The sequence below is a fragment of the Podarcis vaucheri genome (assembly GCF_965113315.1).
Source record: "Podarcis vaucheri genome assembly, chromosome: 16".
Taxonomy (NCBI): domain Eukaryota; kingdom Metazoa; phylum Chordata; class Lepidosauria; order Squamata; family Lacertidae; genus Podarcis; species Podarcis vaucheri.
This window is the reverse complement of record NC_138754.1, coordinates 24,697,180-24,712,580: the sequence shown is the minus strand read 5'-3', so window position 1 is coordinate 24,712,580 and position 15,401 is coordinate 24,697,180. Positions and strand designations below refer to the sequence as shown.

Genomic DNA, 15,401 nt, shown 5'->3' with positions numbered 1-15,401 from the left:
ACTGTGTAAGAATGGAAAATAATTTTTATTACCGTAGTTTTCAATTACAATAATCCAATCCTACCCTCATTCTAACATTGCCAAATTATAATACAATTAATAATACCAATCATTGAGATGCCAAATTATACAATTTAGGTGGCCTCCCGCGTGCTAGAATTGATGATTTGAAGGTTTATTTCATTTCTGCATTCCAAAATCTTATAAATTCCAATTACATTCTGGTCAAAATAGCAATCCTTTATATCGCCAGCTGCAGTTTTAAAGACTTCCATTTGTATTGGCACATTAAATGATTTATACAACTACAGGCGAAGCATTCAGACTCTTCTTGTTCTTCCTGGGTGTGGCAATTATTCTGTCTGTAATGTTTCTTCCTGTCCTTGTAATATATTATGTCTATCCGTTGTTGCTGTTTTCCATTATGCCTCGGGCAGAGCTTGTGTCCCATTGTTGTTCCAGGATTTCTTCATTGCTCCCTCTGTGCTGGTGTCTTTATGTGTCCTGCGAGCCAGTTGGGGCAGAGATAGCAGAGAGCCAATCAATCAGAGTGTGGGCTGTTTCTACCAAGGGCTAAATTTGAAGAGGATGGTTTCTTCGTTTTGTGGGATGTAGTCTGCGATACCTGCAAAACGGGAGGGCAAAAGACGAGGCTGTGAGAACAGAGAGGCATTCCAAAGACCAACTCCTCCTCTAGCTCCTCCCCAGGACTTTGGGTTTGCTGCAGTGATATGGGAGTGGAGAAATAAAGTGCAGAATTCCGTCTCCTGACAATCTGTTTTTTAAATTAAAACGTTAAGTTCCTAGACCTTAGGTTTGCAGACATATTCTTGAAGATAAAGCAGAAGTGTATGCCTTCATGCATCCACCTCTCTGTGCCTGTAACATCCAAGCCACCTTCAACGCCTTCTGGAAATGCAACAAAATTCAAGACGGAATTAAATCCGCTGGCTATGCAAGGACAATGCTGTGTGCATTAACAATACAGTCGTATCTTGTATCCCGAACGCCTTGGTACTCGTCCGTTTTGGCTCCCAAACACTGCAAACCCGGAAGTGAGTGTTCCAGTTTGTGAACGTTCTTTGGAAGTCGAACGTCCGACAGGGCTTCCGCAGCTTCTGATTGGCTGCAGGAGCTTCCTGCAGCCAATCGGAAGCTGCGCCTTGGTTTACGAACGTTTTGGAAGTCAAGTGGACTTCCGGAACAGATTCCGTTCACCTTCCAAGGTACCACTGTAATACTACTACTACTACAGTGCTACCTCAGGTTACAGACGCTTCAGGTTACAGACTCCGCTAACCTAGAAATAGTATCTTGGGTTAAGAACTTTGCTTCAGGATGAGAACAGAAATCACGCAGCGGCAGCGGAAGGCCCCATTAGCTAAAGTACCTCAGATTAAGAACAGTTTCAGGTTAAGAACGGACCTCCAGAACGAATTAAGTTCTTAACCCGAGGTACCACTGTACTACTAATAATAACGTCCTTCCTTTTCCCCTGACTCAAGGTGGCTTACAACTAAAATAATAACAGCTAAAACACGGGGGGGGGGGGGTCATTAAAAAACAATTAAACCTGGATAGAATTAAAACTATATATATATTCAACTGCCCTTCTATAATTGCAACACCCAAGCAGAGAAATTGATGTAGGGTAAGGCTCTGGACGTGGGTGGCGCTGTGGGTTTAACCACAGAGGCTAGGACTTGCCGGTTAGAAGGTCAGCGGTTCGATACGGGGTGAGCTCCCGTTGCTTGGTCCCTGCTCCAGCCAACCTAGCAGTTTGAAAGCACATCAGAGTGCAAGTAGATAAATAGGTACCGCTCCGGCGGGAAGGTAAACGGCATTTCTGTGCGCTGCTCTGGTTCGCCAGAAGTGGCTTAGTCATGCTGGCCACATGACCCGGAAGCTGTACGCCGGCTCCCTCGGCCAATAAAGCGAGATGAGCGCCGCAACCCCAGAGTCGGTCATGAATGGACCTAATGGTCAGGGGTCCCTTTACCTTTACCTTTTAAGGCTCTGCCAAGAGAATCTATGCCCTCAAATTAACACCCTCAGCACAGGCACATTATTTAGTCCCTAAGGGTGTAAACCAGGCTTGGAATCATGTGGGGACAAAGCCTAGGTTCAGAGCCGGAACTGGTGATGCTAGCTGAGGCTGATGGGAGTTGTAGCTCAAAGCTCTTGGAGAACACAGGATTGGCAAAGTCTGGTCCAAGCCAATCCCTCCCTCCCCTCCCCCAGAGATAGGACAAAGGCCTCCTTTGCTGCTGGGCTTCTGTCACTCGCCTTGCTCCAGGGCAGTGTTTGGAGCTCGGAGAACTTTCCAGTACTTGCGTTCCCCTTCCCGAGGCTTCACCCCCATCACTGCTGTCAGCAGAGGGCCAGACAGCGTCTTCTGGGTCTCAAACCTGTTTAGCAAAAGAAGGAAGAACCGTCATGAAGAGCTGAGGAACACTGGAAGAACCATTCTGGACCAGGCCAGATACCTCCCTTCTCAGCACCCTGTTCTCACAGTGGCTGAACAGTTTGCATGTGGGAAACTTGCAATCCAAGCATTTGAACCTACCCAGATCCTGAAATCATCTTCCGAGGCCCTTCTTTGTGTGCCTCCTCCTCGAGAGGTGCGGAGGGTGGCAACACGAGAACGGGGCCTTCTCTGCAGTGGCTCCCAGTCTGTGGAACGCTCTCCCCAGGGAGGTTTGCCTGGCACCTTCATTACACACCTTTAGATGCCAGGCAAAAATGTTCCTTTTTAACCAGGCCTTTGGTTGACCTGATTGACATCCTATGCCCTTTTAAAATGTGGGTCTTTTTTTTGGGGGGGGGGTTATTGGGTTGTTGTTTTTATTCTGATTACATATGTTGTGATCTTTTCTGTGAACCGCCCTGAGATCTCCGGGTATAAGGCAGTATATAAACCCCAATAAATAATAAATAATCGTAATAAAAGATCCCTCTCTGCATTTGTGATTGCTACCAATTTGTATTCAGAGGCAGAGATAAGGGGAGGCAGAGCAGCCAGCTAGTAGGCACTGATTGCTTTATTATATTATTAATATCATTATCAACGTATTAATTAGAAATCATTTTGAGGGTGTGTTTTCTTGCAAGCAAGGGGTGTATAAATTTTCTGAAACAAACCAATAAATAAAATCAGTCACCTTCTACACAATTGGCTCAAGGCGATGTACAGTAAAAACAGCAATAAGTTTAAATTAAAAGACAAAGCATTTGTATTGTTATAGATGATAAAATAAAATAATTAAAATTGTGGGGGGGGGATGCTATCGCCACTCCTAACAACAACGCTAACAATAATTATTTTGAATGAAACGACAGAAATTTGTGTGTATGTTTAATTTCTATTTTGTTAAGTTGCCTTTCTTTCGTCTTGTATGTTATTGAAGTGTATGTTCTTTCTTAAGTACATAAACAATAAAAAAAAAACCCACAAAAAAACAGCATACACACCTACAGTCGTACGTTGGATCTCAAAAACGCCTTGGCTCCCGAAGAAATCGCCTTCCGAACAATCGAAACCCGGAAGTGAGTGTTCTGGTTTTCGAATGATTTTCGGAAGCTGAACATCTGGTACGGCTTCCGATTGGCTGCAGGACGCTCCTGCAACCAATCGGAAGCCGTGTATCGGTTTCTGAACTGTTCCGGGAGTCGAACGGAATCCCGGAACGCATTCTGCTCAAGAACCAAGGCACGACTGTAAATCAAAACTAAAAACAATGCATGAAGAAGGTCCCGGGTTCAAACCCCGCCCCACCCCATAGCATCTCCAGGTAGGACTATGAATCACCCGTCTGAAACCTTGGAGAGTCACTGCCAGACAGTGCTGGCAGTATTGGGCTGGATGGATCTGTGGTCTGCCTGGGTGGAGGGCAGCTCCCTCGGTTCCTTTACCTCTACCGTCCCCCACCCCCTCTATAACACCAGCCAAAGCAAATGAAGATGGAATTAGCCTCACGTGAAGCGCTTAGGGGTGTTCAGCTCCTCCGCAACTTTCAGCACGTCCAGCAGAGAGGAGCCGAGAGGAACTCTGACGACGTGTCTGTACAACGGCACGTGAAGAGGTGGCTGCTTCACAAGCAGCTCGACCCGGATGCTCGGCCTACTCCCGGCGGGCGGCTCCAGCCTGGGAGAGGAGGTGACAAAATTCAAACCACCTGCACGCAAGGAAACAAAGGTTGAGGGCGCATCAGGAGTCAGGCTGGTTCCTGGTGGACCTTATCATTTCTGCGTCATTGGGGATGCCGTTTTGGACCCTTCCCAGGTGTGTTCTGTTAGAATTCCTGCTCCATGATTGCAGTCATGGGATTGTTGTCTTTCACATGACGGTATATGTTTTGACACCACAGAGTAGGAAGTGACAGAGACAGGATGTTTGTGTTACTGTGTTCCGTGAAGTGGGACTATTGTCCTTTGTTCTTTTTCTCTTTGCTGTCTGATGCTAGAGAGAGAGGGAGCCACATTGCAGTGCTCCGTGTATGTTTATATGTAAATAAAGTAGATTAGCCAAAATGCTGAGGTCTGTCACGCAAGTTGCGCAAACTCTGCGGATCCCTAGGTGTGCCGGTGTCGGTTGGCATCGGTCGCTGTGATGTTCGGGCAGAAGAAAGCTTTTGAAGCTCCCGAATGATTGACCAGGAGGGAGGGAACATGCCAGTCGGGCATGTGTCTCTGCTAGGGCCCTACTCGAGTGTAGGCTGAGCCCCTGGTGGACCTTCTCATTTCTGCATCATTGGTGATGCAGTTTTGGACCCTTTCCAGGTGTCTTCCACCTCCCCACAGGTGTCCCTCTTCCCCCTCCGGCCTTCAAGTGGTACCCAGAGAACCCTGCCTCTTTAATCTCAGAGGGGGAGCAAGAGGCCCTCTGTGTATGCTCAGGTGAAACCTCTGCTTGTTTTTTGGCTGGCGGCGAAGAGAGTATGCAAGTTGTCGTAAGGACATAAGAAGTGCCTGCTGGGCCAGGAAAGCTGGGAAGCTCACAAGCAGGACCTGAGCACAGCACAGAGTGTGATTCCCATATTTCGGACAGCAGAGGTAGTACACAGCCATCCTGGCTAGTAGCTGTCGACAGCCTTTTCCTCTATAAATTTGTCTTTTAAAGCCATCTGAGCTGGTGGCCATCCTTGCTTCTTGGAGGAGCGAATTCCGCAGCTCCAGGCACAGAGATCTGCTGCCTCCAATCTAAGCCCTGAGAGCTAAGATGAGACATCAGGGAGCTGCTATCTCTGACCTTAGTGCTTATGCATCACAGCACTAAGATCACAGAGAAGTCTTTGCTTATAGGTCTTTTAATGGCCATAGCTGCATGCAGCCTCTCAACCAGGGAGAGGCTTCTTCTTTAGCCTTGTGCAGCCTCTCCAGCCGGGAGAGGCTTCTTTAGTCACACTTCTTTAGCCACACTGGAGAGGTTTAGCTCCCAGCTGGAGAGGTTGCGCGGCTATGGCAGAAGCCAAGACTGCCAGTGGGATGGATCCTGCTTGCTGTCTTGGCTTCTTTGCTCTTTGGGGCTGGGGAGGGGGACCCGGGCTTCCCCCGCAGCCCCAAGAAGCTCTGGGAGAAGCGGACAGGCTTTCCCCCCCTTGATTTTCCCCTCTAAAAACTAAGGGCGTCTTGTGGTCCAGTGCGTCCTATAGAGCAAAAAATACGGTGCTCATGAATTCATCTACTTTAAATATATACTCTTATAAAACTGCAGGTTATTACAATAATCCTGCCAGTGTTCTTATCTGTTTACAGATTAGTTGTGAATATTCAATAAACCATTTCCATTCTTTTATAAAAAGTTTGGTTGCCTTGATTTCTTATTTTTCCAGTAGGTTTTGCCATTTCTGCATATTTCGTAAGTTTTTGCATCCTTCCTTCTTTTGCTGGGACAAGCCTGTGTCTGATCATGTGACTTGATGTCAGGCAACTGACGTGTAGGCAGCCCTTTGCACCTGTCAAAATGGCCCACAGAGGCCAGTTCTGGATCTGCTCCCCCTCTATGGTCTCAGTGTTCCGCAGCTCTACCCTGGCTTGACTGGACCCAAAAGTAGGCTGTGTCCCCACTACTCCTTTCCAACACCCTCTTTTCTCTCCCCCCCCCCCACCGCTACCTGTCTCAGCTTGGCACACCATCCTGGCGACATCCAGGTAACTCTTGCCATGCAGGGCAGGCAGCAACTGGGACTTGATGAGGGCGTTTTGGAAATCTCCTCGCTCCAGGCTCCGAATCAGGGTTGCAACAGCTTCGGGACACTCTGGGTTCATCCCCGTAGCAATGAGGAACTGAATCGCAAAGAGATGGAAAAGGCATCAGAGACGGAAGAAAAGTGCCTTTTTATGTTAGTTCTTGCACTCCCACCTACAGTAGAAGAGGCTACCGGTGGCCACCTGGCATTGCCTGAAATCCTGGCAAAGCTAGAAGGCAAATGCCGCATCAGCCGGACGTTCCACAGAGGTTTCCACTCTGTGCTGAAGAGGCAAGCCATTCCCTAGCCAAGGTCTTCGACCTCAGATTGGGGGGGGGGGAGAGACTTGCCTCTTCAGCACTGCAAGTTGCGTTTGAAAAAAAAATAGAACCAAGTGGAGAGAATCAGATTCTGGAATGGGACGCAACAGGAAAGGAAATCCAGAGGTGGCTGGGGCTGATGGGGCAGAAGGTAAGGAGACCAGCAGTAGGTGGCGCCAGAGCCAATGACAGGAGGAGCCAGTTCATCCTAGCTTTGTTCCCCTCCTACTTGTTGAGTTCTGCGACTACAGAGGAGGAGGAAGCAGAGAGGCTCAGCTACCTCCAGGTTGCTTGTACAGTGGTACCTTGGGTTACATACGCTTCAGGTTACAGACGCTTCAGGTTACAGACTCTGCTAGCCCAGAAATAGTGCTTCAGGTTAAGAACTTTGCTTCAGGATGAGAACAGAAATCGTGCTCCGGCGGTGCGGCGGCAGCAGGAAGGCCCATTAGCTAAAGTGGTGCTTCAGGTTAAGAACAGTTTCAGGTTAAGAACGGATCTCCGGAACGAATTAAGTACTTAACCCGAGGTACCACTGTATATAAAAGGCCAGGCAGGTGGGGGCTGGGTGGGGGCAGAGGGAGGTTGGTGGAGCAGTGCTCTAATGGGCCATGCCCACTAGTAGAGAGATCCTTCAAGTTTCCACCTTGTGCTTACAGAGTAAGAAAATGGCTTAGCAAGAGCTACAAAATAGTAAACGTGAGAATTGCCATCCCTCCACTTTGCCTACAGAGTCCTCCTCACCTGTGTGGCCAGGGGGCTGCTGTCGACATTGCCAAAAGCCCCTTCTGCAGTCTTGGCCTGCAGTATCTTCCGCTTGACTCTCTGCACAGCCTGGCTGAGGTTTGCCACCAGCTCTGGCCTGTAGAAGGTGGCCTGTTCCAAGCAGGCAAAGGCCAGACCTCCCATCGCCTCTGTGTCTGGGTGAGCAAGGTTAAAACAGCCATGAAGAGGAGAGCTGACCCGCCAGTCCCATACACATGCCTACAGCCTTCGCATGGCTTGCTCCATCGGTCCACCTAGCTCAGTACTGTCTACACTGACCGGCAGCAGCTCTGGGAGTCTCTCCCAGCCCTACCTGGAGATGTGGGCAATTGAACCCAGGACCATCTGCAAGCACAGCAGGTGCTCTACCACTGAACGCCGCTACCCGTTTCCCATACCCACAGTGCCCCCTGCTTCTCCATACCTCTGTCCTCCCAAGAGCTAATCACCGCTCCCTGCCCCTTGCTGCCTGAGGCAATGCCCCATTCTGTCTAACGGTAGGGCTGGTCCCAGAGAAGACAGCCAAGATGCTACAGGGGAAATGGGCACAGAGCCCCAGAGCAGCCCTTCTTGGTGTGCCTCCTCCACAAGAGGTCTGGAAGGTGGCAACAGTGGCTCCGTTTGTGGAATGTTCTCCCCAGGGGGTTCAACTAGTGCCTTAATTATACACCTTTAGGTACCAGGCAAAAAATGTTCCTCCTTAACCAGGACTTTGGCTGATTAACATCTAATGCCGTTTTAAAATGTGTTGGGGAGCTTAATTGGGATGTTTTTGTTTTTATAATGTAGTTTGTGTTTTTATATTGTGGCTTATGTTGTAACCACCCTGAGACCTGCGGGTATAGGATAATATACTACTACAAACAATAATAATAATAATATATACTTGAAAGCCACCCTGACACCTGCGGGTATAGGATAGTATACTAACAATAATAATATATACCTGAAGAAGCATCTCCACCCCATTGTTCAGCCCGGACACTGAGGTCCAGCTCCAAGGGCCTTCTGGCGGTTCCCTCCCTGCGAGAAGTGAGGTTACAGGGAGCCAGGCAGAGGGCCTTCTCGGTAGTGGCGCCCGCCCTGTGGAACGCCCTCCCATCAGATGTCAAGGAAATAAACAACTATCTGACTTTTAGAAGACATCTGAAGGCAGCCCTGTTTAGGGTAGTTTTTTTATGTTTGATGTTTTGTCGTGTTTTTAATATTCTGTTGTGAGCCACCCAGAGTGGCTGGGGAAACCTAGCCAGATGGATGGGGTTTAAATAAAATCATCATCATTATTAGTCATTCACCAGCAGTAAAAAAAACCTCTTGCAAACCAGATTAAAATGGGTCATCCCCAACTGCTTGCTGCCCCCAGCCAGAAGCCACACAGACCATTAAAGCTGAAAGGCATCAAACCCCCCACCCCCCCGGGCAGAAAACAGTTGAGATCAAGAAACCTGAATAGACTCATGTGCAAAGGGGGCAGCACGTACCCACAGAGTGCTTGTTGTGGAGCACAAATCGTCCCCGCTCCTCTGCGTGCAAGAGCTTGCGGATCACATGCTCGTCGATCTTCTTGTGGTGAACACACAAGGCTAACACCCCCAAGCTGTACTGGTAGTAGTTGGTGATGGGGTGTCCTGTGTCCTTATGACCTGGTTGCAGGAGGAGAAAGACCAATGGGTAAATCTGCCTTTACTGCCGTAATTAATTACCCAGCTCCCTGCTGACCTTTAGCCTACGAAGCCCTGCTCTGAGACTTCCAGATGCTGGCAAAACCTCTCCTTAAGTGCTGGCCCCTAATTCAGACTTCCAACACTTGCTTTCATTCAATCAGTCTTTTAATGTGGCAGCACCTACCCACTGGAACTCCTTGCCACTTGACACCAAGCAGGCGCCATCGCCTGGAACCTTACCTATCTGCGCCTTCTCCTTGTTCAAGTGAAGCTTAAGCTGCGTCACCAGCAGCCTCCCTTCAAGTGCCTCCATGTCGTGGCAGGCGGCCCGCAGCGCAAGGAGGTACAGGGCCAGTTGACCTGTGCTAGGATGCTCATGGTAGCGGACTGGAGTCAGAGAGCTGGATTGGAAGAAGTCAGAATAACCACGCCGTTAGCCCCTCCCATGCAGCCAGGCTAGGCCTTCTCCAGGTTTAACTTCATTTATCCAGTTCAATTTTATTACAGGGCTTCCCAAGCTTGTGTCTCCAGCTGTTTCTGGACTACAAATCCCAACACACCTTGACTGCTGGTCCTGCTAGCTAGCGAGGATGGGAGCTAGCGAGCGGCTGGAGACCTAAGTTTGGGAAACCGTGTTTTACTGCGTTCAGAGCCCACCTTTTTCTCTAAGGGGCTTAAGGTTGTGTACACGGCTCTCCCCGCGCAACAACCTTGCGAGGTTAGGTTAGGCTGAGAGTGCCTGACTGGGCCAACATCACCCAGTGAGCTTTGTGGCTGAGCAGGGATTTGCTAGTCCAGTGTTTTTCAACCTTTTTTGGGCAAAGGCACACTTGTTTCATGAAAAAAATCACGAGGCACACCACCACTGTGTGCGGAGAGGGAGATGTCACAGCCCTGCTGCTCTCTATGGGGAATCGGATGAGAGCGGACCGCCTGTCCGCTCTCATCCGATCCCATCCGATCTGATCCCCACCCAGGACGGATGGAAAATAGGGTGGACACAGTCCGGCGCCCGCCTAGTGGGCGAAAATTTGACATTTATTTTTTAAAAAATCTTTCGAATTTTTCAATTTTTCCCACGGCACACCAGGCAACATCTCGCGGCACACTAGTGTGCCGCGGAACAGTGGTTGAAAAACACTGTGCTAGTCCAGCCGACGAACCACTCTCTCTTTGTTTCGTCTAGAATTAGGATGTTCATTCATAATAAAATTTACATCCACTGGCATAATAATGGTGGCGTTATTGCTATATTTTAAATGAAGACCTGATCGTAACCCTCACCCTCTCCCCTTCTTCCCCTCTGTTGTCTCCCACACTGTCAAAACTCAGATTGTAAAATGCTTGGAATGGGGTGGGTCTGTCTGTCTGCTTGCTTGCTTGCTTGCTTGCTGTTGCTTTGTTGGAATGCAAGAGTATAGTGAACTAATATATCATAGAATGGTAGAGTTGGAAGGGACCCCAAGGGTCATCCAGTCCAACCCCCTACAATGCAGGAATCTTTTTGCCCAGCATGGGACTCGAACCCATAACCCTGAGATTAAGAGTTTCTTGCTGCTTGCATAAGGCCAGTGGCCCGTACAACCCAGCATCCTGTTCTCATAGTGGCCAACCAGATACAGTGGTACTTCTGGTTGCAAACGGGATCCGTTCCGGAGGCCCGTTCGCAACATGAAAAGAATGCAACCCACAGCAGTGCGCCTGCGCACGCGGGGGTTGTGATTTGCCGCTTCTGCGCATGACGTCATTTTGTGCTTCTGCGCATGCGCGAGCGGCGAAACCCAAAAGTAACCCTTTCCGGTTCTCCCGGATTGCCGCGGGACGTAACCTGAAAGAGTGTAACATGAAGCGGACGTAACATGAGGTATGACTGTACCCATATGTGAAACCTGCAAGCAGGACCTGATCCCAAGAGGACTTTTCTGTGGTTCCCAGCAATGTACATTCATTGCTCCACCCCCTTCTGCCTCTGGCCCTCATGCTGCAAAATTCCCCACCACCAAAGCCCTGTGTTAAACATACGCGCTGGCATTGGGCTGAAAGGCATCTTTGAGGCGCTGGAGGTACTGGCTCTCCTTCTGCAAGTTGTGGTCGTTAGACAGCCGCAGGGCCAGGTAAACACTGGGGTTCGGCTCCTCAGACACATCCTCCGCCACTTTCAGGAGCTCCGCGTTCAAAGACCTGATGCGATCAGAATTTCCTGCAGAGATTTCTGACCCGAGAGAAGAACAAAACAGGATCGCAAATGTGGCTGCTTTAAAACACATGACTTCCCCCAAAGAACTGTGGGAACTGTAGTTTATATTAAGGGTTCTGGCAATTCATAGAATCATAGAGTTCTAGTCCAACCCCCTGCAATGAAGCCAACTTGTGTCTCTGTGAGGGGAAAACTACAGGTCCCAGCATTCTTGCCCGGGTGGGTGGGGGTCATGAACTTTGAAGATGTGTTGAATGTGCTTTAAATGCATGGGGTGAATCTGCCCTGACCCTTCCTCATTAAGGTAAAAACTTTTCCCATATCAGTGCCACAGATTCTCCACCTTCATTCTGATTCTCTTCTACATTCTGCTGTAAAGCATAGCTGTCAACTTTTCCCTTTTCTTGCGAGGAATCCTATTCATAGCTGTCAACGTTCAGATTTGAAAATAAGGGATCAGCAGTCTCAGTTGTCTCGGGGACAGTCTACGGGATATCTAACAATCCGGGATAGCAGCAGGAAGCAGCAGGAAACAGCGCTGGAATAAGGGAATTTACCGCAAAAAAGGGAAGGTTGACAGCTATGATCCTATTCAGAATAAGGGAATTTCCCTTTAAAAAACGTTGACAGCTATGGCTGTAAGAACCTTGTCTTATACATCCTCAATGGTTATACATCATAATGTGAATCTTGTTCATGTTTTTTTTAAATTTCAGTGAGAGGGAAAAGCAATTTGCAAACTATATCTATCTATATCTATCATCTATCTATCTATCTATCGCTCTATCGATCATCTATCTATCTATCTATCTATCTATCTATCTATCTATCTATATGATACTTCTCATAAGCAGAGATTACCACACAGCTGGACAGAGGCAAACACGATGGGGAAGAGGACGAAGAACCGTAGACCTCTGGGGTCCATGCTTGTCACAAGAAGGAAGTCAACAGACAGAGATGCCGACCAGAATTTCAGGAAGGAGTCCAGGAACTTGGAGGCAAAGACAGCCTGTGAAAGATTCAATGGGAGGAATATCACGATGACACAATCTTCCCAAGGAAGAAGTGCTGAGTCTGCGCAACAGGAAGGACTTTGGCTGGATGAGAAACAACAAGTACTGGTGAGGCAGATGAGGAATGTCCATTGGCTATCCTTCCTCTTGATGCTTCGCAGATAGCATGTTACACACATATCTGGTTCCACAGAAACCACTTTATCTTAACTAGATATTTTATAGCGGGTGGCAGGATGAGATTCCACGCCACAGCCTTTGAGATCAAGCATAGGAAGTGGTCCACCACACATTCACAGAGAGGACTCCCATGCCCTCAATGCAGGAATAAACTTGTGGTGGGTAATGCTACCCCCTGCCCTCCAACCAGGGCCAGGTTTAGGTTGGATGAGGCCCTAAGCTACTGAAAGTAATGGGGCCCTGGTATGTCCAGCTGTCCTTCATCAACAACAAATTGTCGCTTTTTTGTGCGCTGAATATATGCTATATGGTAATTTATGGATCTAATAGGTATCTAAAGCCATTTGCACATAACAAAATATGTATTTTATCAAAGTAATTGTTGAACTGAAATACAATTAAGAAGAAGTATATTAATAGTGAAATTTTTGGGGGGTCCCCAAGAGAGTGGAGCCCTAAGCTATAGCTTGTTTAGCTTATACATAAATCCGGCACTGCCTCCAACATTTCTCTGATGAAAACAGGGACATCCTGCCATACCCTCCAACATTTCTGCAATGGAACTAGGGACGTCCTAAGGGAAAGCGGGACATTCTGGGATCAAATCAGAAACTGGGACGGCTTCTGTAAATTGAGGGCTGCCCCTGGAAAATAGGATCTGCCATCAGTGGCTACTAGATGTTTACGTTCCACTTCCCCTATCGGAGCAAGTATGCCTCTAAATGTCTGTTGCTGGGAATTGCAAGAGGGGATAGTGTGATATAGTGTCCACTTTGGGAACTACTGAACTACGTACATTCTCCCCCCTTCAACCTCTCCACCAAGCCATTGTGTCTGCCTCTTACATTCCTTGTTGGATAAGGGTGCTTCAGGCTTCAATCCCAGGCACCTATTCCTGGCAGGAAGCCCCACTAAATACAGCAGGACTTAGATCTGCATAAATAAACATGCATGGGGTTGAGCTATATCAATAATATAACATTGTACCTGAGGGATCAAGGATTATGTGGGGAGATGTGGGGTGTGAGGGGGAAACGAGCTGTCTTAAGGAGGAGAGCCTACCTGATATGGTCACTGGATGTCCTAGGAGTCTTCACCTCTTCCCTTGAATTATGAATTGGGGTGCTGAATTGGTGCTGAATTGGGAGGACTGAAATCAGCTTTTAGAACGAGACTTTTCCTCCACTTTCTCACCACAGGCAGGCAGCGAGGAATCTTCTTTCACTCTTGTTTATTTCAGGTCACGTGACATCTCCTCCAGCTGCTGAAGTCAGCTGTTTGCAGAGTGTTTCCTTTCAATTTACCGTAAGTGGCTGGGCTGCAGCTCTGGAAGGGAAAAATATACAAGTGCCAGAGTCGTGAATATGTGGAATCAGGACAGGTCAAGGGCACATTGGAATAATTCACAGAGATGGCCAAGAACAAAGGAGCCCCAAATAACCTTGTGACCTGGATGATATATTAGTACCTTCCCGTGATTTACATCAGATAATAATCTGAAATAATGCAATGCTCTTGGTTGGAATGTGTCTTCAGATAACGGGTACAAAGATCATAACAGCCTAAGCTGGCACCTGTCTGAACACAACTCTTCTCCTTTTTTAAAAAAAGAAACAAAAGTCCTAACTCCTCACTGAAAGAAACCTCACACAAGTTTTCAAAGTGAAGTTTGCCCATAGTGATTTTGCATCAATATATACGTTTAGGCTATAGAATACCAGAGTGTGAAAAAGGAGGGATCAAGCTCTGTATATGAACTTCTTTTTGCAGGATCTGAGTTAATTCGACCATTAATCAGATGTAACTATTTCATTTCTCTCTCAAAAAAATAAAATAAATAAAAAATGCTGGAAATGTCCCTTTCTTGTTTAAAAGCATTTATAAGCTGCATAATATATTTGGTGGAGAGAAATATTAAGTCCTGCGTGCAACATAAAAGCAAACATTATTGTAAAAACAAAAATGTAACATAAAACCAATAAAACAGTAATATGATAACATAACAAATAAAACAGGAATTCCGGGGGATTCGGGCACATAAATCAGAGTCTGAATTTATGGATCAGGGAAAGCCTGGATTAATCACTGATTGGCTGCATATTCATTTGAAGTACGGTACTCTGATTGTAAAATTGGGCACACTGTACATTTAACACACATTCGAAGCATAATATTCTTTCCCTCAAACAATTCTGAGCACTGTAGTTGAGCCCTCACAGAGTTACAATTCCCAGCATGCTTTAACAAACTACTGCGCCCAGAATACTTTGAGGGGAGTTTGTGCTTCAGGTGTGCTTAAAAGGTATAGTGGGTAAGCAGCTAAAGACCCTCCCAAGTATTTTTTTAATCCGAAACTGGGCAAGGCTGCTTGCTGTGTCATAAACCCAAGGCAGCATGTTTTCTCTGTTATCTATTGTCCCCATATTTATGATTGGATGGGCCCGTGGCTGAGAAAGAGAGGCTTACAACAGCCCTTCAATGTAGTCCAGTGTTAAAAGTGCAAGTTGGTGGTGGAGCTGAGGAAGATTTGGGCTTCAGACCTCCGCCTCACGTTGCAGGAAAAGGCCCACTTACTTAAATGCAGGCAGCTGGATACAAAAGCCTTCAATGGACTTGCATGAAGGCGACTGGGACTTGGGCATGTTTAAAAACCAGTTAGAGGGGGAAAGCGGAGGTCTTTGCTGCTACTGTTTAGGAACCTAGGAAGCTGCCTTCTACTGAGCCAGACCACTGGTTCCTGTAGCTCAATATTGTCTGCACTGGCTGGCAGCAGCTCTTCAGGGAAATGCCCAGCCCTCTCTGGAGACGCCACTGGGGATTGAACCTGCATGCACACAAGAACCGAAAGTTAAGCCCTGGGTGTCAGTCTACATTTTTCCTACCTCTAGGTACCCGACTTTAAGTCACAGAAAGCCTTTCTATTTCTAGGCCTCTATCATAGTCATCCAATCCCCCAGCATGCGCCGCTTCCCCCAGGTCGGCTTCCTAGACCTAGGGTCTTGCTTAAGGCCCCCCTAAAGGTGCCCAAATCTATGCCTGCTCGAAACCTTTGCTACTCGGAGAGCTTCCCG

The 15,401-nt window shown here is 47.6% G+C and overlaps 1 protein-coding gene across 1 annotated transcript; it reads right to left on the bottom strand.

Annotated features, from left to right (window-relative positions):
- Positions 1-6: 6 nt before the first annotated feature.
- On the bottom strand, positions 7-13,731 carry TCN2 (transcobalamin 2). The gene is made up of 10 exons (XM_082203327.1): positions 13,393-13,731; positions 11,996-12,146; positions 10,960-11,149; positions 9,178-9,338; positions 8,755-8,916; positions 7,253-7,428; positions 6,114-6,285; positions 3,977-4,175; positions 2,287-2,408; positions 7-625 (listed from the first exon to the last, which is right to left on the bottom strand). Exons 2-10 carry the CDS (start codon positions 12,060-12,062, stop codon positions 564-566), a joined length of 1,311 nt encoding a protein of 436 aa, XP_082059453.1. The 5' UTR covers positions 12,063-12,146; positions 13,393-13,731; the 3' UTR covers positions 7-563.
- Positions 13,732-15,401: the final 1,670 nt, after the last annotated feature.

Coding starts and splice junctions, on each gene's coding strand:
- TCN2 (XM_082203327.1), bottom strand. CDS start 12,062: ATGGACCCCAGAGGTCTACGGTTCTTCGTCCTCTTCCCCATCGTGTTT. Junction 8,917..9,177: donor CAAGGAGAAGGCGCAGATAG/GTAAGGTTCCAG, acceptor TCCTGCAACCAG/GTCATAAGGACACAGGACAC. Junction 2,409..3,976: donor AACACCCCTAAGCGCTTCAC/GTGAGGCTAATT, acceptor TTTGCTAAACAG/GTTTGAGACCCAGAAGACGC.